The sequence below is a fragment of the Panthera tigris genome, chromosome X (assembly GCF_018350195.1).
Source record: "Panthera tigris isolate Pti1 chromosome X, P.tigris_Pti1_mat1.1, whole genome shotgun sequence".
In the NCBI taxonomy this organism is placed as follows: domain Eukaryota; kingdom Metazoa; phylum Chordata; class Mammalia; order Carnivora; family Felidae; genus Panthera; species Panthera tigris.
In genome coordinates, this window is record NC_056677.1 from 57,862,391 (window position 1) to 57,885,691 (window position 23,301).

Here is a 23,301-nt window from a genome sequence, read left to right on the forward strand (position 1 = left end):
CTTTATCACATTTTGCTCAAAAGTATGAATCCATTTAGGCAAACTTGGGGAGGTGGGATGCATACTATGGCTTAAGTGGTTGACAAAGATTGGTGCTATTGGCAGTACATAGATGCAATGAGGATGACAAGAAAGCTACTGCTTTGAAAGAGGAAGAAAGTGAGCTGGAGGAACTGGGGTACCTTCATTGAGCTGAGAGGGGTCTAAAAATTGGGATTCATTTCTGAGCAGCTGCTGGCATGTCAGAGGCTTGGAATCGGCCTGGTAAATCTAAAACTGTCTCAGCAGTGGTTAGCTGACCTCACCCAAGTTCCAAGCCTTACTCTGCTTGATCCTTTTTTCTTGAGCCTCAGAGCTAAAATGCTCCTGAGCTCCTTCTGATTGGTTGAGAAGACCAATTGAAGTTCCCTTGCCCATGTTAGGAGGTGTACGCCTCCTGAACTAAAGATAGAAACAGCTGGCCCTTCCAGGCAGCTAAAAGCCTCCAGACTAAGAGGTGTTTCCCACTCGGCAGCCAGACTCCTTGAAATACCCTTTGAGTAATTCTACCAACGTCCTTCATGTCTCTATTCTGCCATAACAAAGGCTGTGGGCAGCACTTTGACCCCAATGCAAACCTTCCTGGTGAGTAATCCTGACTGTGCCAGGGGGTTCTGTGAGTGCTGGGGGAGTGGTCAGCTGTGGGCAGCCCATTAAGAGAGTAGAGAAATTTGAGTGTATCTACCCTAGTTTAATTGGTGTGGGTGATCTTCAATCTTTACTTATTTCTTTTTATTCTAAAGAAAACCCATGAGCATGTAAATCTGGGGGAGAGATAAGAAGTGATAGTTGGTATAGTTGCCCTTCTTTGATCCTTCTGCTGGTATCCACAGATTCCTGTTGCCATCACCCTGGGGTCCCAATCTTCCATGATGCACTTAAGGTGAGGAGTAGCAAGGGGGGACAGTAAGAACATTTCCCAAAGGAAATCTACCCGGGAATCTGAGCTGCGCTGGGTCTTTCGTTATCAGGGTTGGTCCTGCTGCCGGAAGCGAACTGCAGATTTCTCTGAGTTCTTAAACATCAAGGTAAATTATTTACTTCCTTGGATTCTGCCCCTGATAGAAGGATTCTATACCTAATCCTTCTCTCCTTATCTATACTAGGGCTGTACTGTGGGACCACACTGTGCTGAGAAGCTCCCTGAAGCCCCTCAACCTGAGGTGCCTGCCACAAGCAGTTCACTTCAGGAGCAAAAACCTCTGAATACGATTCCAAAGTCAGCAGAGACTTTGCGTCGGGAGAGGCCCAAGTAAAGAGGAGGAGGTCCCTGGGTTTTTCCTACATTTCTGGAGCTTCCTAGAAGTGATTAACGGGTCACTGGGGCTTGGGGACTAGGGATGTGAGGAGGGCCAAGTGTCAGGGCTTTGTGTATATTTTAGATCTTAAGGGGAAATTTGTGTCCAGAAGTACTGTCCTTTGCTTTAAGTTTGGTATGGGGTGATGGGATAGGTAGTTAGAGTCAACAGGGTAGCTAGCCCCTCACAAATATATACTTAGTTATAATACAAGGGGGATTGTTGAGAATGACTTGATTTATTTTTATTTTTTGAAAAAAACTTTTTTTTAAATTAAAATTTATTTATTTTGAGAGAGAGAGGAGAAAGAGAGAATCCCAAGCAGGCTCCATGCCGTCAGCGCAGAGCCCAGCGTGGGGCTCAAATTCACGAACCATGAGATTATGACCTGAGCCAAAATCAAGAGTTGGGCACTTAACCAATGGAGCCACCAGGGTGCCCCTTGGAAAAAAGCTTTGAAATGAGTTTTACATCAAGAAAAAGATGTAGTGTTGGCAGCTATAAGGCTTCAGAGAATAGTTTTCTGGAAGAAGTATGAGCAACAGAAGAAAGTCATGTTAGGTCCACAATTAGAGAAGGATGAGGATATGATACAGTTCTGCAGAGAAATGTTAAATTTTTAAAGCAACTGAGTAGATGGGCAAGAAAAGCCCTAGGGATTTCCCCAAGGTTCAGGGACTTGGGATGTACACACACACACACACAAAAAATTGGCGATGGAGTTGCTACCCAACTTTTCCAATCCTGCCCCACTTTCACCAGACTTTGACACCATTACCACTGGTGGGAGTGTTGGACCTGTTGATCATAGTTAATGGGTCAGAACTAAATCACTCCACCTATAACCCCTAGGTCAGAGTTACCTCCAAAGCTGCTTCCGCTAAATATATCCCAAGCCCTGGAAATGGCATTGGAACAGAAGGAATTAGACCAAGAACCTGGAGCAGGTAAGTGGGTCATTAGTAGGACAGGCTGTGCAGACTGGGATTTAGTGAAAGTGGCAATTAGGTGGAGGAAATGGATAGGTTCTGACTCTGTTTCCCTTGCCCAGGACTTGACAGTAGTCTGATCCGGAGTGGTTCCAGCTGCCAGAATCCAGGATGTGATGCTGTGAGTGAGCTTATAGAGGGCACGAGCATGTGGCCGAGAAATCCTGTACCTGGGTTGACTGGGTATAGATACGAGGCTGTGTGGGGTATACTTTAGAATGACCTAATTCTTTTCTTGATTCTCCTTTATCCATCTTAGGTTTACCAAAGCCCTGAGAGTGATGCTACTCCATGTACCTACCACCCAGGAGCACCTCGATTCCATGAGGGGTGAGAGAGGGGACTGGGTGGCCTATGAGACAGGTTTCTCCCAATGTTGATCATAAGGTGGGAGTTAGGGCTCATGGCAGAGGGGAGGAGATTCAGTTGAATTATCTTCCCACCTCAGGATGAAGTCCTGGAGCTGCTGTGGCATCCAGACCCTGGATTTTGGGGCATTCCTGGCACAGCCAGGATGCAGAGTTGGTAGGCATGACTGGGGAAAGCAGGTAAGTTCCAACTTTCCCGAACTTTTGATTAGAACCAAATTCCAGAAATAACTTTCCCTCCTATTACCAGATAAAATTCTTCTCCTTATTCTCAACAGCCCAGAGGCTTTGCAATATGAAGTAGTATTAATCTTTTTGGATTCTGTGTCTCTTCTCTAGACACACTTGAGACCTCCCCTTGGGTTAAGACTTCATTCTTACCACCCACATTTCACATCTTCTCTTTAGCTGCCAGCATCTTGCCGTCATGATTGGCACCAGACAGATTCCTTAGTAGTGGTGACTGTGTATGGCCAGATTCCACTTCCTGCGTTCAATTGGGTGAAGGCCAGTCAAACTGAGGTGAGGAATGTCTGATGCTGGATGGGAGGCTGGTGGATTGGGTACTATTACAATTTTACAGGCAGAGTTGCTGTGTGCAGTCAACATGTGGGCTCCACAGTTCCCTGAGAGGAAGGTAGAGCTGGTAGATCAGGGCTGTCTGGCTGACTTGTTGATGTAGGGATCACACCTCTGGCGTGGTTCTCTGTTGTAGTAACTTGTTCTGACCTTCTGAGACTGTTACTACCCCTGTAATTCTTCTCCCTCAGCTTCATGTCCACATTGTCTTTGATGGTAACCGTGTGTTCCAAGCACAGATGAAGCTCTGGGGGGTAAGTGAAGATAAGGGGCACAGGAGGGGGAGGAATATGGGGTAAAAAGAAGGACCAGATTGGAATGAATAGAGGGTGTCTTGAGGGAAGGAATTATAGTGGGAAAGTGGAGGTTTTCTCTTCATTTGCTTTGATATTCTCTCACTCTCCCCCTCTCCCTCCCTTTTTTCTCCCCCCTCCTCCTTCTCCCGTTTCTTTCCTCTTTCTCTCTTTCTTACTGTATTGTTTTATTCCTCCCCGTCTTGTTTTCCACACCTTACATTTGTTTATTTTTCTTCATCATTCATCACCACCCCACCCTGACCACAAACCCTCATTTTCTCTTTCTTCTGTGTTCCTCTATCTTTTCCTCCTCCTCAGGTCATAAACGTGGAGCAGAGCTCTGTCTCCTTGATGCCATCTCGGGTTGAAATCTCCTTGGTCAAGGCTGACCCAGGATCCTGGGCCCAGCTGGAGCACCCTGATGCACTAGCTGAGAAGGCTAAGGCAGGGACTGGGTTAGAGATGGATGAGGAAGAATCTGAGGATTCAGATGATGATCTGAGCTGGACAGAGGAGGAGGAGGAGGAGGAAGCAATGGGGGAATAGTGACACCAGTCAACTATCTAGATAGGACCTCAGTGGTTCCTTTAGAATCTCAGAGACCAGGATATGGTTGGCCATGTCCTGTTGTTATTGAGCAGCAGCAGGCTGAAGGAGGGGAGAACAAAAGTGTCCAAACCGTGCTGTTTTTTCCCTTAAATAAATCTCGTATTCTGCAGTTTCACATAGTGTCATTCTCTCACCTCACTACCTGAGATTTTATTCATCTCCCCCCAACTTCTGTGTGTGTTTAACACACGTGTGTGAAAACCAGCACATGCACAGTCAACCTGTTCTTTATAATCACCGGGTAATCTACTGAGTACTTACTGTGTGCCCAGTTGTGTGTTAGGTGGTTTAGAGCTATCTGAGAAACAGAAAGCTTGTTTACTCCTCTCAGGAAAATTATAGTCTGGCCGACAGGCTAATCTATATGAAATATTAAAAAACATCAAGTAGTTTAGCTGAGTGTTAACTTGTACGGTACAGTTATTAAGAGCTGGAGGAGTTGAGAGTGGAGCGATTAATGTGGACTGCATTAGAAAGGGAGAGCTCCGTGGAAGAACATTTTTTAACAGCTTTATTGGGAAACAATTCACATTTCATACAGTTCACCCATTAAAGTGTAAAATGCAGTGTTTTTTTTTAGTATGCTCAGAGTTGTGCAACCACAACCAATTTTCATCACTCCAAAAAGAAATCCTGTACGCGTTAGCAGTCACTACCAGTTCCCCCCCGCCCCCAAACTCATGGCTGTGGGCAACCATTAATCTACTTTCTGCCTCTATGGATTTACTTGTTCTGGATGTTTTATATGAATGGAATCCTACAATATGTGGTCTTTTGCAAAAGGCTTCTTTTGCTTAGCGTAATGTTTTCACAGTTCATCCATGTTATAAAATGTATCAGAACTCCATTCCCTTTTATGGCTGAATATTCCACTGTATGGATATATCACATTATGTTTATTTCATCAATTGAGGTAAAGTTTGGGTTGTTTCCATTATTATGAATAATGCTTCTATGAACATTCATGTACAAGTTTTTATGTGGACTTACGTCTTCACTTCTCTTGGATATATAACTGGGAGTATAATTTATGGGTCAAATGGTAACTTTAACCTTTTGAGAAACTGCCAGACTGTTTTCCAAAGAGGTTGTACCATTTTACATTCCCATCAGCAGTGTAAAACCATTTCAGTTTCTCCACATCTTCAGTAACACTTGCTATTTGTCCTTTTTATTATGGCCATCCCTAGTGGGTGTGAAGTGGAATTTCATTGTGGTTTTAACTGCATTTCCTTGATAGCTAATGATGTTGAGCATCTTTTCATATGCTTATTGGCCATTTGTGTTCTTATTTGGAAAAATGTCTATTCAAATCTGCCCATTTGTTAACTGGGCTGTCTTTTTATTGAGTTGTGAGAATTTTTTAAATATATTCCAGAGACAAGTCTTGTCGGGTAGATGATTTGGAAATATTTTCTCCTATTCTGTTTCGCCTTTCTACTTCCTTGATGGTGTCCTTTGATACACAAAAATTTTTAATTTTTATGAAGTCTAATTTATCTTTCCTTTGGTTTCTTATGTTTTTGATGCCCTAGGCAAAAAAAACACTGTTTAATCCAAGGTCGTGAAGATTTGTTCCTGTTTTGTACTGAGAGTTTTATACTTTCAGCTCTTACATTTAGGTCTTTGATCCATTTTGAGTTGTTTTTTGTATGTTGCATGAGGTAGGGGTCCAAGTTTGTTTTTGCATATGGATATCTAGTTGTCCCAGCAACATTTGTTGAGAAGGCTATTCTGTCCCCATTGGCTTGTCTTGGTACCCTAGTTTAAAATCACCCGACCATGAATGTAACGGGTAAGAAATAAATTTTTAATGGAAACTTGTAGGAATGAGAATTGGGTGGATATGGCAGAGTAGGGAGAGCCAAGCTGAGGCAGGAAGGTGTTCTATTTTAAATTCCAGAAGTAATACATTGTCATTGTAAAATGCTCAGTGCAGAAGTATGTAGTATGTAAACTCTCTCCAAGTTTAGTCCCTTTGCTGTTTGTAACCACTGCTAACATATCAGGGGGTATGTTTAAGGGAGGGGACAAAAAAGTTAGCTGAGTGTAGCTAGATTGGGAGGAGCCTAAAATTCTAGGTGAAGTATTTTGAACATTATTTAAAACAGAGTTAGAAAGGCAGTATAGGCCCTTTTTTAATGTAGATTTTTAATCAGAGGAGTGATCATCTCTTTCTTGAGTCTCCCTTTCTTGAGCGAGATTTACTCCCTCAACAGAGTGGCCAGGAATCTGGGAGATTCAAAGTCTACGAAACCTCAGTAGGAAGCTTTGCCAAACCTCAAAATGATCTCAAGTTCTTTTCATAGCACAATTTTCTCTCAGTTCCGATTCAAGGAATATATAAGGTCTTGTTGGGAGCTAGAGGTAAGATGGGAGTGAGAGAATGGACGTGGGCAGCAAAGGTAAGGGATCACAGGATAGCATGGCTGAGGATTTGGAGATTGAGGCAAGATTAAGGGATCCTGGGGAATGTATCCAAAGAATGCATCTCTGCCTCACAGAGAAGTTTGATCAGAGGTCAAGGGGCTTCCTGGACCTCCAGGATATTCAACAAATCTGGCTCATTTCTCTGCTCTCATTCTATGGATTTGAGGTGCAAATAAAGTTTCCCCCTTGACTCAAGCCCTTCAGATCCTTTCCAACCCTGGCGGCAGTTTACTTTTAATGTTATTTTTCTACAGATGAGTTGACATCAACAGGGGCTTTGGTGGACGTTTAAAGCTTTTAGAGGTGTAGAATGCATATAGAAAAGTGCATAAAGTGCACTAACCTTAAATGTACAACTTTTTTCTATCTTATCACAATCAGGAGACCAGCAACTACCCAGAATTCCTGGAGAGGATGAAGGTGAGGAAATCAAAAAGTTCAAGTAACCTTTGTTGTATATAAACTTGATATATAAAATTTCAAGTTCACAGAATTAATAGTGTACTTCCTCATCTTATGCGGTCCAAAGCCTAAAATGTAAGACAGTAAAGCAGGTACATAACATTAATGGTAATAACAACAGCAGTAACCATAGCTACCTCTTCTCATACAAACTAACCTGCCAGGCACTGTGTTAAGTGCTTTGCTTGCATTACCTCATTTACTCCCCCACTTCTCACCGTCAGATGTACATATTTGTTCACATTAGCATGAATCCTCTCCTTACCTCCTTTACACTTTCTCATTTCTTCCCATTGTGCTTTGTATCCTATTCCCTCATGCCTTCCCAGAAACTTTACACTATTAATTATCCTTTCTCTCTCCTGTTTGTTCAAGCTTTCCCTTTCATTGGATATTTTCATTGACATCTAAACATGCTCAGGTCTCTCCAATTTTATAAAAACAATTTTCCTTGACTACACAACCCTTTCCAACTGCTAAACTCTCTTCTCTCCTTTATAAGCAAACTTCTTAAAATAACTATTGATTTTCTATTTCCTCCTTCCTGATACCATCAAAACACACTCTATCTGACTTCCAACCCGCTCAGTCTGTGGTGATAAGGTCACTTTTGGCCATCAAGTCACTAAATCTAATGGATGCTTTTAGTCCTTGTCTTACTTGATCTCACAAACAAAATTTGACACTCATGATGGTTTCTTCCGTAAAATACTTTTAATACATTGACTTCTATGACCCATCACTCCTCTTGGTTGTCCTCCTACTTCTCTGGCCATTCCTTTCAGTCTCTTTTGCAGGGTTCTTCCTTTTCTACCTGGCCATTGAATGATGAAGTTCCTCAGGACTTAGTCCTGATCTTCCTATCTTCTTATATATGACTCTTCTAGACACTCTCGATTATGCCCATGACTTCAAATACCACCCACATGTAGATGACTCATACATTTTTATCTTTAGGCCATATCTTTCCTTTGAGATCCAGATTTGTATATTATAGTAGTAATAGCTGACACAATTCCCTCTCTCTCTCTGCCCCTCCCCTGCTGTGTGTGCACGTGCGTGCTCTCTCACAAAATAAGTTAATGAACTTAGAAAAAATAATAGCTAACACATATTTAGTACAGCGCCTGACATATATAGTAAGCACTATATAACTGTTTGCTATTATTAGTACTACTATTATTCCTCTCTCTACTAAAAGCTTTCACTTCAGACTATTAGGAAAGTTGGGGTGTTTTTTTTTTTTCTCTTGGAGAGGAGGGACACATCTCCAATATCCAATTTTATAATGTTTCAATAAGAAAATAGGATTTTCTTGACAGGTCTTGCTGGTCTACAAAGTGATAACATATTTAACATACCATTTCTTCAGCTCCAGGATTAAGGGAGATTGTATTCACTTGCTGATGGAATAAAGTCTCATGTATAGAATGCCACGGTGCTCACCACTTCTACCCACATTATTTTACTTAATCTTCACACCTGCCTTGTGAGGTAGGTATTATCCCAAATTTTTATAAATGAGGAAAGCAACACTCAGGGAAGGAAATTGCATGCTTTGGAAGTAACATAGCTACTAATTAAAACCTCAGTCATTGTTAAGAGCTGTCATAGAGCCATTTGAGAACATCCAAAACATAAGGACCAACTGGGGTCTGAAAAAAGAAGCCTTAGAAGAGGAACATGACACCATGCCCCTCTAGCCTGGCAGAGTCCCTTTGACAAGCCTATTGAAGCAGTGAGGCCTTTGATCAGTGCTATTTCATGTTGATGTGACACTTTTCCAATGTATTTACCAGATTCATTGTTACTGTTTTGGGGATCCCTGCCTCCACTGTCCTCTTTCTCCCTTTCTGCTCACAAAGTTCCACAACACTGCTAGAGGGAGAACCAAGCAGACCAATATAAATTCATGTTGTCCAATTTCAACTTGGCCCTGGCAGCTGCTCAGCAACCCTTTTATTTGTCTCCTACGTTCCCTGGCACTCATCCCACAGAGGATCTTAACAGACCTTCCTCTTCTCAAATTCCAGCTCCTCCTGTTCCGCTCCTTTAGACTCATATACACGCTTTCACAAGATGCTTGACAATTCAATAACATTGTTTTAAAGCTTCTTTATAGAGAATTTATGACATGTACAAAAGTAGACAGAATATTATAATGAATCCTAATTTACCAAACACTCAGCTTCAACTAGTATCAACTCCATGCACTTGTTTCATCATTTCCTCCTTTCCCCATCATTTTGAAGCATATCCCAGAGATGATATTCCATACCTAAACATTTCAGTATGTTTCTTTAAAAGGTAAGGATCCTTTTTAAAAGAAAAAACCATAGTTGTAATAACATTAGCACACATAAATAAGCACAATATTCCCTTAATATCATTTATTACCAATCAGTAAATTTCCAATAGTTTCATAAATATCTAAGGAATTTTTATAGGTTTTTTATTTGATTCAATATCCAAATAAAGTCCACACATTGTGATTGGTGGATATGTATTATTTGTTCATTTTATTTTATCTTATTTTATTTTATTTATTTTTTAAGTAAGCTCTATGCCCAATATGGGGCTTGAATTCACGATCCAGAGGTCAATAGTTGCATGCTCCAGCCACTGAGCCAGCCAGGCACCCCATATGTCACTTTTAAACTAAAGGTTCCTTTTCATCTATTTTTTTTTCCTTACAATTTTTTATTGAGGAACTCCGATCATTTTTCAGTAGAGTTTCACACAGTCTGAGTTTTGCTGATTGCATCTCTGCTGTATAGTCTAACATATTTCGTTGACCTCTGTTGTGTATATTGGCAAAGTCAATGTCTATACAATGCATCTTCTATATTCATTGTCCTATTTTCAGTAGGGTGGGGAAATTGTCCATGTGACCAAAGAAACACTTGCCAATGTGTTTGGCTTGGCAAGTGACTCAGAAAAGAGCTAGGACTCTTTAGCAGCACTGAAACAGATGGTTGGGGTCAGAGCTCAATAAATAGTAACCGAGATCCAGGCAAGAGAGGATGAGTGAGGGGCCATGGAGTGTCAGATTTCCACTCTGTTGGTATGTGGAGCAGAACAGGCAAAGAAGCAGTGATCGGGCTGAAGTCAGAACTGGGAAAGGAGAGGTAGTACTTGAGGCAGCAGTTGGGATTATTTCTCAGGGGATTACTCTACTTGCTGTATACCCTGTTTTCTAAATGTAACTTATTCATTCATTCCCACCTCTGTGCTTTTGCCCTGGATGTTTCTTCTGCTTAGAATATTACCTCCTTTCTCTCCATGTATCCAAATCCTATTTATCTTTAATGAACAGTGAAAGTTCTCTGTTTTCCATATTTTTGCTTGTAGAGTCATAAAATATCTCTGAAAGGTTAAATAAGAGATCAAGAATATTGATTGCTTTCCCAAGAAGGGAACTAGATGGCTAGAGGACAGGGCTGGAAGGGAGAAAGAATTTACTGATTTGTTGCAGGTGTGCCAGGTAATCTGATGAAATTGTCTACTATGAATTCTGTGGAAGTAGAAGCAGGGAGATTGAGGAGAATGAGGAAGGTCTGAAACAGCCTCTGTGGGGAGAGTGCCAGGGAATGTATGAAACGAATAAAAGAGCTGCAAGGGCCAAGTTGAAATTGGACAGCATGAAGTTATATTGGTCTGCTTGTTTCTCCCTGTAGCAGTATCCTGGGATTTGGAGAGCAGAAAGGGAGAGAGGGGACAGTGGAAACAGGGATCCCAGAGACCAAAACACTGAATCTGGTGTAACTGGGAGATAATTAATTACTGATCTGGATGAAGTGAGAGGTAAAGTATGTAAGGGTCCCACTGAGGTTAGAGATGAAGAGATCAGAGACCTAAAAGTTGTTTGGAAAAGTGTTACATCAATGTGAGATATCATTGATTAACCAAGGGCCTCACTGGTTCCTAGATAGGCTTGTCAAAGGGACTCTTTTAAGCTAGAGGGGCATGGTATCAAGCTCCTCTTCTAGGACCCCACTGGGGTCCTTAAGTTTTGGATATTCTCAAATGGTTCTAGAACAGCTCTTCGCAAATGACTGGGTTTTTAAGCAGGTGGAATTCATCACTGAAATTGGAGCTTCTGCAAGAGACATGGTGGGAGGAGTAACAAAAAATTAAAGAAACTACTCTTTATTGAGCCTTTACTGTGATCTAAGCACTGTAATAATAATCTGTCTATTCTTTTATCTTTTTTGTCTCTGTATATTATACACATGTATCTCAAATGATAATATATATTATTTAATTCTCACAACAGTGTATTAAAAGCATCATCATTATTTTTAAGTGTTTATTCATTTTTGAGTGAGAGAGAGACAGAGCACGAGCAGGGGAGGGGCAGAGAGAGAGGGAGACACAGAATCCAAAGCAGGCTCCAGGCTCCAAGCTGTCAGCACAGAGCCTGACGCAGGGCTTGAACTCCCGAACCGCAAGATCATGACCCGAGCCAAAGTCGGATGCTTAACCGACTGAGCCACCCAGGCGCCCCTTATTATTATTATTTTAGAGAGAGACAGAGTGGGGGTGAAGGGCAGAGGGAGAGGGAGAGAGAATCTTAAGTAGGCTCCAAGCTTAGCATGGAGACTGATGTATGGCTCCATCCCACGACCCAGGGATCATGACCTGAGCCAAAATCAAGACTCACATGCTAACCAACTGAACCACCTAAAAGCATGGTGCCCCTAAAAGCATGGTAATTATCATTTTCATAATACATGAAGAAATTGAGGTTCAGGGAGGTTACATAAATTTCCCTAAGTCACACAGCTATCAAGAGTCAGAGCCTGGGACTCAAATCTAGGTCTTGACTACAAAGCCTGTGTTCTTTGGTGTCCAAGTAGTACTTTCCAGCAAACACCTCCCTCCACTAAATGAATCCTATCTGCCAGTGAAATCTGTTATAAAATTATAGATGCATTATCACTGAAAATAATGATACACTGAATTGAAAACTTTTGATGAGTAAGGAGTTAATTGAGTAGGGTAGAAGAGATATTTGGAGACAGTGAAACTAATTGAAGATAATTGGCAGTGGTCCAGGGGAGAAAGATAAGACCCCAGACTTAAGTGGGTGTGGTCATAAGAATGGAGGAGAGAGTCATAGATTTAAGAGATATGTCTTAGTTCAGGCTGCTGTAACAAAGTATTATAGACCAGGTAGTTTATAAACAACGGAAATTCATTTCTCACAATTGTGGAGGCTGGAAATCTGAGATCAGGGTGCCAAAACAGTTGAATTCTGATGAGGGCCCTTTACCAGGTGGAGAGCAGAAAGAGGAAGCAAGCTCTCCCATGACTCTTATAAGGGTACTAATCTTACCTTATTCATGACCTCATCTAATCCTAATTACCTTCCAAAGGCCCTATCTCCTAATACCATCATACTGGGGGATAAGATTTCAACATATGAATTTTAGGGGGACATATTCAGTCTGTAACAAAATAGTTCCACAGGTAGGAGTGAAAGTAATGTTACTTGAACTTAAATAGCTCACTCCTTCTTCAGTGCCTCTGTAATATCTGATTCTCCTGCCTGGAATAGTCTCCTTCCAGGTGTTTGAATAACTGGCTCCTTCCTGTCATTCATGTCTCAGTTCATGATAGGTAACCAATTCATTATCTTGAAAATTCATCAATAGGGGCACCTGGGTGGCTCAGTTGGTTAAGCATCTGACTCTTGATCTCGGCTCAGGTCATAATCTCACGGTTTTGAGTTTGAGCCCTGCATCGGGCTCAGTGCTGACAGCGTGGAGCCTGCTTGGGATTTTCTGTCTGTCTCTCAAATAAACAAATAAACTTAAAACATTTTTTTAAAAAGAATTCATCAGTAAAAAGAGAGAATCAAACATTTATCCTGCCTTTCCAATCTGAACTAACAAAATAGCAGATGGGGGGATGTATCTTTTTACAAAACTATTCCAATGAATAAAAAGAAATAATAAAATCAGAACATTACTTTGGCAATCCTTGATAAATAGATATAAATAGTAAGGATCAACAGCTTCTAAGGTCATAAAGAGACGCCAGACATCGTGTCTATCCTATAGTCATACCAGAAAGATGAACCCAAGGTCAGGCTTCCTGGGTTCAAATCTTGACTCCTCCACTTACTGGCTATATGACCTTAGACTACTTAAGAGCTATGTGCCTCAGTTTCCCCAACTATAAAATGGGATTAATAACAGTGCCTATATCATAAGGTCATTAGTAGTATTAAATGAGTTAACATGTCGAAAGAGCTTAGTATAGTGCCTGGTATAGGATAAGCATTATAAAAAGGTTAACACTGTTAATGAATAATTGGCTTTTTATTTGTACATTATTTCTCTCTTTCACCAGAATATAATTCTGTATTTATTCACTATTCCCAGAACGTAAAACTGCCTAGCACATATATAATACATGCTCAATAAATATTTGTTGAATGAAGGGTCTGAATTAGAATGGTAAAGAATAGACAGGAAAAAGACATGTGAGATACTCTTAAAAATGAAGAAATAAACCTTGGACTTAGTGATTTTTTTTTTCTGATAAAGGATGGAATGGAATAAGATGCATACTTCAATATTAATAGGTAGAAGCTAGTGCTTTTAACAAAAATAGAGGCAGGAACTAGAACTAATAGTTAAATAGTCTGATAATGAATTTTATTTTATTTTTTTATTCTTTATTCATTTTAGAGAGAGAGAGGGAGGTGCAGAGAGAGAGGGAGACACAGAAAACAAAGCAGGCTCCAGGCTCTGAGCTGTCAGCACAGAACCTGATGCGGGGCCCGAACTCATGAACCTGAACTCATGAACCGTGAGATCATGACCTGAGCTGAATTTGGTTGCTTAACTGACTGAGCCACCCACACGCCCTGATAATGAACTTTATTTTAGATATGAATTTGAAATGATGGCAAAACATGAGTGGAATTGCTAGCAGAAAGTTAATTGTAAATGCAAAATTGGAATTCATGAAAAAAGCATTGAAAATAGATTTGAGTACCATCTTCAATGTGACAATTAAATATTCAACTTTCTGGTAATGAGCTTCCTTCATCGTTAAAAAAAAGCAAAAGTGAATAAAATGGAGAATAAAATATTTGAACCCTTAAATTTATTCTTCAGAGGAAGTCAGTGTCAGTTTGGTGTATATCCTTTCAAATATTTTCAATGCATTTGCAAGCATATTGGCATATAACATGTAGGAACATAGTAAAAGTATGAGTAGCTATCTATATACATATGGAGAAACTTGTTTTTTTCTTTTTGGTCAATTTGGAATCATTCTATAATATTTTTCTGTAGCTTGCTTAATCATTAAACATACCACTTTATAGTCCTTGAAGATATTTTCACATCAATATGTATACATCGCTGACATTCTTTTTTGTGTTGCAAAGTACTTGATTCTACATATATGCCATAATTTATCTATCTGTTCCACTACTGATGGACACTTAGGTTGTTTCCAATTTTTTGTTATTACAAATTATGCAGTAATGAAAATCATTTTACATGTATCTTTGATTATTTGTGCTAATATTTCTTGAAGATAGATTCCTAGAAGTGGAGTTGCTGGAAAGAAGGCATATACATCTAAAATGTTAATAGAGAGAGGGATGCTTGGCTGGCTCGGTCAGAAGAGCATTTTACTCTTGATCTCAGGGTTGTGAGTTCGAGCCCCGCAATGGTATAGAGATTACTGAAAATGTACGTATGTATGTATGTATGTAAATAGATACTGCTCAAATATCCCTCCACAAAGACTGTTCCAATTTACATGGCCATCCAACAGTATATGAGGTACCAGTTTCCCCAGTACCTTTATCAACACTTTGTTGTCAATTAAAACATTTTTACCGACCAGATGTGCAAATGATGGTATCTCATTTTTATTTTGCATTTCCTCTGATTATAAGAAAGGGTGAACATTTTTGTCTTACTGAATATTCATGTACAGGCTTTTAATTACACTTAGTTCTCAGTCCTGTATGTCATGATCACCCTCTGCTATACCTTGTTGTCTCAGATTCTGGAGCCTTTCCATAGTTTTACTGGCAAAATGGCCCCTTCTCATCTGTATCCTTTTTTGCACTAGACCAGAATTTCTTCCTAGCTACTGTTTCACGTACCATTTCTCAAATGGCTTTCCTGCCTCTAGAGAATACCTGAAACTTTTTGTCCTTTTGGGTTGTACATATTTTATGTACCACTTTTAGTGGTGTCTCAGAAGGGTTCTGAAATGCAATTTTTGTCATACACTAAATTCCCAGATAAGGGGTGCCTGGCTGGTTCAGTCAGTGGAGCGTGAGACCTGCTCTCATGGTTTTAAGTTTGAGCCCCACGTTGGATGTAGAGATTACTTAAAAAAATAAAAATAAATAAATAAATAAATTCCCACACGTAACTGCCTCTCTATTCAGTTCCACTTATCTGTTTGTCTATTCTTGAAGCATATCACAACTTTATACAGTAATTTGATATTTGGTAGGCAAGCCTTCCCTTATTTCTTCCCCCCCCCCCTTATTTCCATCTTTAACAAGTTTTTTACTTTATTCTTCCAGATAAACTTCAGAACCAACTTGTCTGGTATTCCCACCCTATCCCCCCAAACCCCAATGAGATTGTTATAGAAAGTGATAGTTATTTGAAATTTTTTTCACTTCTGAAACGTCTTTCAGGAATATTGTACGTCTATTTTTCATATCTTCATACATATAGCCTTCAGCAATATTTTGTAGTTTTACTTATGTAAATGTTTTGTACATTTCTTTGTTTTATGATTTTATTTTTAAGTAATCTCTGCATCCAACATGGGGTTTGAACTTATAACCCCGAGATCAAGAGTCACATGCTCGGGGTACCTGGGTGGCTCAGTCGGTTAAGCATCCGACTTCGGCTCAGGTCATGATCTTGCAGTCCATGAGCCCGAGCCCCGGGTCGGGCTCTGTGGTGACAGCTCAGTGCCTGGAGCCTGCCTTGGATTCTGTGTCTCCCTTTCTGTCCTTCCCCTGCTTGTGCTCTGTCTCTTTCTGTCTCAAAAACAAATAAACGTTAAAATTTTTTAAATTTATTTAATGTTTTTAATTATTTTGAGAGACAGAGACAGAGCACGAGCAGGGTAGGGGCAGAGAGAGAGGGAGACACAGAATCTGAAGCAGGCTCCAAGCCGTCAGCACAGAGCCCGATGTGGGGCTTGAACCTCATGAGCCGCGAGATCATGACCTAAGCCGAAGTCAGGTGCTCAACCGACTGAGCCACCCAGGTGCCCCGTAAAAAGAATTTTTTTTAGAAGTCACATGCTCTACTAACTGAGCCAGCCAGGCACTCCCTTTTATACACTTCTTGTTGGATTTATTTCCGTCATTTTTTCCCACTACTATGAATGGAATCTTCTTTCCCATTATATTTTCTCATTGGATATTTTTGTAGACAGCGGTTTTATATAGAGAAGTTATTGATTTAAAATAAACTTTTTTCTTGTTTAATTTTAATTCTCAGTTGATTTTCTTAGATTATATATCCTATGTAAGCAAGGACATTTTATGACTCTTTCTTTACAATATTTATAACTTTTACCTTCTTTTGTCTTAATGTTTTCACTAGAACCTGCAGAGCAGTGTTGCATGGTATTTGTAAAAACAAGTGAATAGTTCTGATTTGGAAGCACCTGAGTGGCTCAGTCAATTAAGCATCTGATTCTTTTTTTTTTTTAATTTTTTTTAACATTTATTTATTTTTGAGAGACAGAGAGAGGCAGAGTATGAGCAGGGGAGGGGCAGAGAGAGAGAGAGGGAGACACAGAATTCGAAGCAGGCTGCAGGCTCCGAGCTGTCAGCACAGAGCCCGACATGGGGCCCGAACTCACAAACCATGAGATCATGACCCGAGCAGAAGTCGGACGCTCAACCGACTGAGCCACCCAGGCGCCCCAAGCATCTGATTCTTGATTTCAGCTCAGGTCATGATCTCACAGTCACAAGATGGAACCCTGTGTCAGGCTCTGCCCTGACAGCGTGGAACCTGCTTAAGATTCTCTCTCTCCCTCTCTGCCCATCCCCTGCTTGCATGTGCACGCATACACTCTCTCTATAAATATATAAATAAACATTAAAAAATATTCTTGATATGTTCTGACTTAAAGGTGAATGCCCCTTATATCTCATCATTGAGTATGATGATTTTAGTTGTCACCTATACTCTGTATCAAGTTATAAATTCTCCTGTTCCTAGCCTACTGAGAAAATATTTTTAAGGTATTACAAACACAAGTGAAAAAATTCAAATAGTACAAAAGGGTATGTGAAGAGTTGCCATCTCTGTTCCCCAATTTCCCAGTTCCCTTACTGAGAAGTAATTCCTATTAACAATTTTTATGTGAACTACCAGAGATAAATCAATGCAAATACAAGAATATATGCAAAAAAATATATAAGTTGATGTTATTTTTTTACACAAAGAGTGTCATACTATAAACACTTTCTAAACACTGATTTCTTTTTTGTTGGTAAATCAGCTGTCAGTTGTTTTGTTGTAGGTAATCTATCTTTCTAGCTCTGTTTTTTCCTACTTTAATTATGGAATATTTCAAACATACAAGAGTAAAAGAGAATAGTATAGTAAATCCCCATGTACCGTCACCCAGATTCATGGCCAGTCTTGTTTCATCTATATTCCCCTAACCCTTGCTCTCCTATCTGCACCACCAAGATTATTCTGAAACAAATATCATACATCATATTATTTCATTTTATCCATAAATATTTTGGTATGTATCTCTAAAATATAAGGACTTTTCTTAAACGTTACAATAAAACCACCACCTCTAAAAAATTAACAATTCTTGTTTTTGTCTTTTCAAATTTTTATTTAAATTCCAGATAGTTAACACACAGTGCAATATTAGCTTCAGGAGTAGAATTCAGTGATTCATCACTTACATACAACACACAGTGCTCATCATAACAAGTGCCCTCCTCAATACCCATCACCCATCTAGGCCATCCCTTACCCACCTCCCTCTATCAACCCTCAGTTTTTTCTCTATCTTTAAGAGTCTCTTATGGTTTGTTTCCCTCTCTCTTTTTTCTCCCCCCCATATGTTCATCTCTTTTGTTTCTTAAATTCCACATATGAGTGAAATCATACAGTATTTGTCTTTCTCTGACTGACTTAATTTTGCTTAGCGCAATATACTCTAGTTCCATCCACATTGTTGCAAATGGCAAGCTTTCATTCTTTTTGATGCCTGAGTAATACTCCATTGTGTATATATACCACATCTTCTTTGTCCATTCATCAGTCTATGGAAATTTGAGCTCTTTCCATTGTTTGGCTATTGTTGATAATGAAAATTAACAATTCTTTTAATATCATCACATGTGCAGTCACTATTCACATTTTTCTGGTTGTCTCATGAACGTTTATATGTTTAGTTTGTTGTCAAGGATTGTCAGGATCCAAATGAGGACTATACACTGCAATTGGTTGATATGTTTCTTTTCTTTTAAATTTTTTTTAACGTTTATGTATTTTTGAGGGACAGAGACATAGCATGAGTTTGGGAGGAGCAGAGAGAGGGAGACACAGAATCCAAGCAGGTCCCAGGCTCCAAGCTGTCAGCACAGAGCCCGACATGGGACTCAAACCCATGAATCATGAGATCGTGACCTGAGCCGAAGTCAGAGGCTTAACTGACTGGGCCACCTAGTCACCTTTGTATTTATTTATTTTTTAGTGTTTTATTTCTTTTTGGCAGAGAGAGAGGGAGACACAGAATCTGAAGCAGGCTTCAGGCCCTAAGGTGTCAGCACAGAGCCCACACAGAGTTTGAACCCATGAACTACGATATCATGACCTGAGCCAAAATCAGACGCTTAGACAACTGAGCCACCCAGGAGCCCATATTTTATTTATTTTTGAGGGAGACAGAGCGCGAGTGGGACAGAGAGAGAGAGGGAGACAGAGGATCCTAAGCGGGCTCTGTGTTGACAGCAGTGAACCCAATATGGAGCTTGAACTCACAAACCACGAGATCATGACCTGAGCCGAAGTCGGAGGCCTAACTGACCAAGCCACCCAGGTGCCACGGTTGATATGTTTCTTAAATCTCTCTTTTTTAAAATTTTTTAATGTTTGTTTATTTTTTGAGAGAGAGAAAGATGGGAGGGGCAGAGAGAGAGGGAGACAGAATCCAAAGCAGTCTCCAGGCTCCAAGCTGTCAGCAGAGCCTGATATGGGGCTTGAACTCATGGGCTGCAAGATCATGACCTGAGCTGAAGTGGGATGCTTAACCTACTGAGCTACCCAGGTGCTCTTCTTTTTTTTTTAATTTGAGAGAGCAAGTTGGGGAGAGGGACAAAGGGAGAGGGAGAAAATCTTAAGCAGGCTCCATGCTGAGCATGGAGTCCAATGCAGGGCTCTATCCCACAACCCTGGGATCATGACCTGTGCTGAAATCAAGAGTTGGACACTCAGGGCGCCTGTGTGGCTCAGTCAGTTAAGCGTCTGACTTCAGCTCAGGTCATGATCTCACGGTTTGTGGGTTCGAGCCCTGTGTCGGGCTCTGTGCTGACAGCCCCGAGACCGGAGCCTGCTTCAGATTCTGTGTCTCCCTCTCTCTCTGTCCCTCCCCTGCTCACACTCTCTCTCTCAAAATAAAATAAACATCTCTATCAAAAATAAATAGACATTTAAAAAAATTAAAACAAAAAGAGTTGGACACTCAACCACCTGAGCCACCTAGGTACCCCTGTTTCTTAAATCTCTTAATCTATAGATGCCCCTTCTTTCTTTCCCTCCTTTTTTACCCCCATGGAATTTATTTGTGGAAGAAACTGGGTTGTTCGTCCTGTAGCGCTTCCCATAGAATGGATTTTAGTGATTGCATCCCTGTGGTGTTATTCCCTGTTCTTTTTATTTCCTGAATATTGATTAGATCTAAGCCTTGATTAGATTTAGATTCAGGTTTTACTTTTTCCTCTTTTGGGGGACAATAATATGTCATAGGTATAGTGTTGTATACTTTTATAGGTAGACACCAAGCCTCTTGCTTCTTTTAAAATATTCTCTTTGATGTTCTGAAGTTTCACTACAATGTGTTTGAGTGGGGATTTTTTTTCTTTGTTTTTTTGTTTTTCCTGTTTGGAACTCGTGAATCTTGTATTGATTCATCAATTCTCAGCTATTTTTTTATTCAAATACTGCCGTTCCGCTGTTTTCTCTGTTCTTCACCTGAACTCCAATTGGACACTTGTAAGCATGGGGCCTTTTATTTTTTATTTATTTTTCATCTTTATTAAGAGAGAGAGAGAGAGCATGTGAGAGGAGAGGGGCAGAGACAGACAGAGAGAGGGAGAGAGAGAGAGCGAGAATGAATCCCAAGCAGGCTCCACACTGTCAGCATAGAGCTGGACTCGGGGCTCGATCCCAAGAACCAAGAGATCATGACCTGAGCCAAAATCAAGAGTCAGCTGCTTAACCAACTGAGCCACGCTGCTGTACCAGCATGAGGCCTTTTAAATGTAGGCTGTAGGCTACCAGGAATCAGAGGACTTTAGAACAAAAGTTTTTTCTAGCACTTACCCAGCAGAGTTGTGTTTATTCATTGTTTACTGTCAGTGCACCATATATGTGTATATGGAATGGATATGATATATATATAATCACACACCCTTAAAAATATATCCTGAAATTTGTTCCATATCACTATATAATCTACCTCATTCCTTTTTATCATGTAATAAGGTATAACTTGTCTAGTAAAATGCATGAATCTTAAGTAGATCTTTCTATATGTGTATACATCTATGTAATCTCCCCCCAAGTCTAAATACAGAACATTTCCAGCACCACAGAAGGCTGGCTCCTTGTGCTCCCTATTTGTTATTACCCACTCCCAAGAATAGTTCTGACTTCTATGGTCATAGATTAGTTTTGCCTGTACTTGGATTTCATATAAATGGTATGTACTCTTTTTGCCTCTGACATCTTTTATTCATTTTCTGTGAGTTTCATCTATGTTGAATATATCAGTAGTTCTTTTTCATTGCTGTGTAGAATTGTGCCTTCTTTTTTTAAATTTTTTTAAATCTTTATTTATTTTTGAGAAAGAGAGAGAGAGAGACAGAGTGTTAGCAGGGGAGGAGCAGAGAGAGAGGGAGACACAGAATCGGAAGCAGGCTCCAGACTCTGAGCTGTTAGCTCAGAGCCTGATGCGAGGCTTGAACCCATCAACTGTGAGACCTGAGCCAAAGTCAGATGCTCAACCGACTGAACCACCTAGGCATCCTATCTTTGCCAACTATTACCAAATACTTTTACCTTTGCCAACATGACAAGTAACACATAGAAACCTGTAATTAATACATGTTTTTAAGTGAAAATACATGCACATGATAAGAAAATTCAAGCAATATAAAAGGATATACAGGGGCACCTGGGTGTCTCAGTCAGTTAAGCATCTGACTTTGGCTCAGGTCATGATCTCACAGTTTGTGAATTCAAGCCCTGCGTTGGGCTTTGTGCTGACAGCTCAGAGCCTGGAGCCTACTTCTGATTCTGTGTCTCCCTCGCTTTCTGCCCCTCCCCCCTCAAAAATTAACATTAAAAAAAAGAAATAAAAAAATTAAAGGATATACAATGAAAGTTATATATATATATGTATTTTAACATTTATCTTTGGTAGACCATGCATGCAAGTGGGGGTTGGGCAGAGAAGGGGGAGAGAGAGAATCCCAAGCAGGCTCTGTGCTCACAGCACGGGTCCCAGCACAGGACTTGATCTCACAAACCATAAGATCATGACCTGAGTGGAAATCAAGAGTCGGTCTCTTAACCCACTGAGCTACCCAGGTGCCCCAATGAAAGTTACACATTACCCCTACCTCTAGTCCCTAGTTCCCCTGGTTCCCTTTCCAGAGATTACTGCTATTGTCAGTTTCTCATGAATCTTCCAGATATATTCTATGCAAATCATGCATATGCAAGTATAAATGTGTGTGTGTGTGTGTGTGTGTGTGTGTGTATACGCGCACACACACGTGCACATGTGTTTGGATATCTCTGTCTATCTGGCCTGGTTTATTGATGAAAATGGAAGTTTACTTTCCTCTTTCCCCTTAAAAAATGTATATGTGTATATATATATATATATATATATATATATATATATATATATATGCATATATATATATATGCATCTCTTCTCCCTTTTTTTCACAAATGGCAGCAGGCTATTCACTCTGTTTTTTTCACTTAACATATCTTTGAGATTGTGTCATTAAAACATTTATAGCTGTCTTTTCTTTTTGATGGCTACCTCATCATTGATCTGACCAGTCCCAGGCGTTTTTGTTATTTCCAATATCCTGTTATTATAATCTCCTTGAACATACTTATTGGTACACATGTGCCAGTACATTTATAGGATAAATTCCTAGAAGTATGGTTGCTGGATCAAAGTAGTTAGTGGTTGATGTGATTCCCTGCCCAACATCCATTCTGTATCTTCCCCATTGTTTAGCAGTGGTAAAGTTTGAAGGGGTGGTATTGAACTCACCCCCAGCTTCTGGCTGGGGTGTACCACTCTTGTAACCCAATCAGGGTAAGCCCATCCCCCATGCCTCAGTGATTGGTTCAGGCAACCAGGCTATAGCCAATGAATGCATACCCTTGTCCTGTCAAGGGGATTGTTCTGGAATGGGCCACTGACCCAATTCAAGTTAATGAAATATTAGAGGATGTTTGTTGAAGTATTTGGTGGAAGGTTTTTGGTTTTGGTTTTGTTCTTTGATCTTCTGAGAGAGAGAACAGAAGCCAGCTTTGTCTCTTCTTTTGGACAGTGTGGTGTGGCTGATGGGAAGCTGCAAACGCTGCATTCCTTTTGCTACCAAGAAGGAAGTGAAATTTATGATGAAGCTCACACTTTGGAAGACAGATCTGACAGAAATTAGGTCCTTGGTGATATTGTTGATCCATGGAATTAAATCAACTGCAAAGATCTCTGATCCCCTAGAATTTGTATTTGTATGAACCAATAAATCTGCTTTATTGTTTGAACCTATTGTAGTTGGGTTTTCTGTTACCTATAAAAAAGTCATATGTGGGGCGCCTGGGTGCCTCAGTTGGTTAAGCGTCAGAATCTTGGTTTCGGCTAGGGTCATGGGTTCAAGACCTGCATTGGACTCCGTGCTGATAGTGCAGAGCCTGCTTGGGATTCTCTCTGC

At 40.2% G+C, this 23,301-nt stretch overlaps 1 protein-coding gene across 8 annotated transcripts; it reads left to right on the top strand.

Moving 5' to 3' along the window:
- Positions 1-7: 7 nt before the first annotated feature.
- On the top strand, positions 8-23,113 carry ITGB1BP2 (integrin subunit beta 1 binding protein 2). Of its 8 annotated transcripts, XR_006213375.1 has the most exons (13): positions 8-624; positions 873-922; positions 1,011-1,067; positions 1,146-1,291; positions 2,190-2,284; positions 2,389-2,447; positions 2,586-2,656; positions 2,775-2,874; positions 3,103-3,216; positions 3,465-3,527; positions 6,990-7,028; positions 8,443-8,564; positions 22,918-23,004. XR_006213375.1 is itself a non-coding variant. In XM_042973999.1 (12 exons), exons 1-12 carry the CDS (start codon positions 561-563, stop codon positions 23,026-23,028), a joined length of 969 nt encoding a protein of 322 aa, XP_042829933.1. In that variant the 5' UTR covers positions 8-560; the 3' UTR covers positions 23,029-23,113. The 8 variants fall into 8 exon arrangements, 7 of the variants coding, with proteins under 7 accessions (XP_042829933.1, XP_042829934.1, XP_042829935.1 ...); XM_042973999.1 differs by lacking the exon at positions 8,443-8,564 and having other exon boundaries at positions 22,918-23,113; XM_042974000.1 differs by lacking the exons at positions 6,990-7,028; positions 8,443-8,564 and having other exon boundaries at positions 22,918-23,113.
- Positions 23,114-23,301: the final 188 nt, after the last annotated feature.